The sequence below is a fragment of the Penaeus monodon genome, chromosome 6, assembly GCF_015228065.2.
Source record: "Penaeus monodon isolate SGIC_2016 chromosome 6, NSTDA_Pmon_1, whole genome shotgun sequence".
Classification (NCBI taxonomy): Eukaryota; Metazoa; Arthropoda; class Malacostraca; order Decapoda; family Penaeidae; genus Penaeus; species Penaeus monodon.
Window position 1 is genome coordinate 12,564,269 of NC_051391.1, and position 2,500 is coordinate 12,566,768.

The 2,500-nt window shown below is 42.4% G+C and overlaps 1 protein-coding gene across 1 annotated transcript in view; it reads left to right on the plus strand.

Moving 5' to 3' along the window:
- Positions 1 to 1,329: 1,329 nt before the first annotated feature.
- LOC119574228 overlaps positions 1,330 to 2,500 on the plus strand; it is a 57,325-nt gene continuing 56,154 nt past the window's right edge. Inside the window, exon 1 of the mRNA XM_037921379.1 lies at positions 1,330 to 1,600. Within this exon, the coding sequence (XP_037777307.1) occupies positions 1,567 to 1,600 (34 nt within the window). The 5' untranslated portion in view covers positions 1,330 to 1,566. The remainder of the gene's footprint in view (positions 1,601 to 2,500) is intronic.

The window sequence follows — 2,500 nt, forward strand, 5'->3', positions numbered from 1 at the left end:
AGAGGGAAAAGAGAGAAAAAGAAAGAAAAAGGAGAAAAGTTTGAGGAGGGGGGAGAGGAGAAAGGAGAGAAGAAAAGGGGAAAAGGGGAGAAAAAGAAGGGGGAGATGGAGAAAGAAAAGGAAAGAGAGGAAAGAAAAAGGAGAAAAAGAGAGAGAGAGGGGAAAAAAAAGGAGAAAAAGGAGAGGAGGAGGAGAGAGGAAAAGGGGAGAGAGAGAGAGGAGAGAAGAGAGATGAGAGAGAGAGGGGGGAGAGAGGGAGAGGGGGAAGAGAAGAAGAGAGGGGGAGAGAGGAAGAGAGGAAAAGGGGAGAGAGGAGAGAGAGAGAGAGAGAGAGAGGGGGAGGAAAAAGAGAGAAGAAGAGAAAGATAGGAAGAAGGAAGGAAGGAGAAGGGAGAGAAGAGAAGGAAAAGAGAAAAAGAAAGAGAAAAGAGAGAGGAGGAGAGAGAGAAGAAGAGAGAGAGAGAAAGAGAGAGAGAGGAGAGAGAGAAGGAGAAAGAGAAGGAGAAAGAGAAGGAGAGAGAGGAGAAGGAGAAAGAGAGGAGAGAGAGAGAGAGAGAGAGAGATAAAAGTGAGAGAGAGAAAAGGAGAGAAGAGAGGAGAAGGAGAGAGAGAGAGAGAGAGAGAGAGAGAGAGAGAAGAGAGAAGAGAAGAGAAGAGAAGAGAGGAGAAAAAAAATAAAAAACCGATATAGAATTTCCCACGACAGCGTAACAACAATTTTTCCCCACTTTTTTTTTGAATTTTGTGAACTTATACAGCGCAGTCATTAGCCTGTTGCAATTGATCAGACAAATTCGAGTTTGCTTTCAATCCAATATGCCCTTTCGGTAAACGGTGCTTCTCTCTTTTTTTATTTACTATAATCTCTGGTCATCTCATTATCATTTCATTGTAAGTACAATATTCATCTTTATTATTAACGTTCTCGCACGGCCCGAGATGTGGAATTAATAGGACATTTTATTATCAAAATGCAATGTCAAATTTTTATTGATGAATGACCTTTTTTCGCTCCGACTGGTTGTCAGGTAGGCATTTATCCTCGTGTTTATTTTCTTTATATATCGTTTTTATACTAACATTTCGTATTGATCATGATTTTTAAAACTGTTATATGTCATGATTTTTAGTTATCTATTCATAAACGCGTCCATTTATATGTACTCTATTTTTCCACAGAATAATCAGCATTAAAAAATGTATCCAGCGTGTTATCGTCCGTCTCTGGCCAACGCGATTGACCCAATGGGAAACCCCCCGCGAGAAAATAAAAGGGGGCCCCTTATGGGCCCAAAGCGAGCCCTATAATAGGTAAGCAAGGAGAAGCAGGTGAGTCGACAGGATGAGGAAGAAACGTCGCGCGCTCCAAGGATGAGCCCCCCCCAAAAATTCGCATTGTTGATTTTTACATTTTCCCACCCCTTTCCTCCAAAGGACACGTAAGGAAGTGGGACGAAAGTTCCCCGGTGCCCCGGGAAATCTACAGCTCCGGGGGAGAACAGTGCGGTCGGAAGGAGAATTTTGCAAAAAAGACATAATATTAGCGAAGATTCGACAGCGGCGATCATGGACAAAGAAACGCCAGAGGAGAATAACGAAGGTGAGTGTGGAAAACAGAGTACTGAAGAATTACCATTAGAATAATACAGACTAAAAGGAAGATGAGAGGAACGGTAAAAAATATATATCGAAGGTGACTAAACGAGCAGGGACGAAGAGGAAGAGAGAGATTAGGAGAATGAAAGGGAGATAAAGAGGATTTGCAAAAGAGTAATGTTGAGTATAGAAGACAGAGAGAGCTAAAAAAAAATGACAGGAATATTTCTTTTTTACTTGATGTTTTGATCCGAATGGGAAAGAGGTAATGCCCGCTAATAGATATTAATTTGTCATTGCATTTATCATCTCATTTTCCCATATTTTCGTGTCTTGGTTCCTGATGTATTTGTCAGATTTTCATATTTCTATCTAAACCTGTTGATATGCTGCTAACATCTCGGAGCGAGCGAGCGAGAGAGAGAAGGGGAGAGAGAGAAGAGAAGAAAAGGGAGAAGGGGAGAGAGAGAAGAGAGGAGAGAGAGAGAGAGAGGGGTAATGAGAGAGAGAGAGAGGTAATGAGAGAAGAGAGCGAGAGGAGACGATCAGAGACGAGAGGAGAGAGAGAGAGAGAGAAGAGGTAATGAGAGAGAGAGAGAGGTAATGAGAGAGAGAGAGAGGTAATGAGAGAGAGAGAGGTAATGAGAGAGAGAGAGAGGTAATGAGAGAGAGAGAGAGGTGATTGAGAGAGAGAGAGAGAGAGAGAGAGAGAGAGAGAGAGAGAGAGAGAGAGAGAGGGAGGATGAAATAAAGAAAAGAGAATTAGAGGAAGAAACAAAGGGAAGAGAGCGAGAGGGTGGAGAGAGGAAGAATAAGGGGGGGGTAAAAAGAGAAAGAGAAGAGAAGAGGGGGAGAGAGAAAGAGTAAGAAAGGGGGAGATAAAAAATGAGCAGAGGAAAGAGAA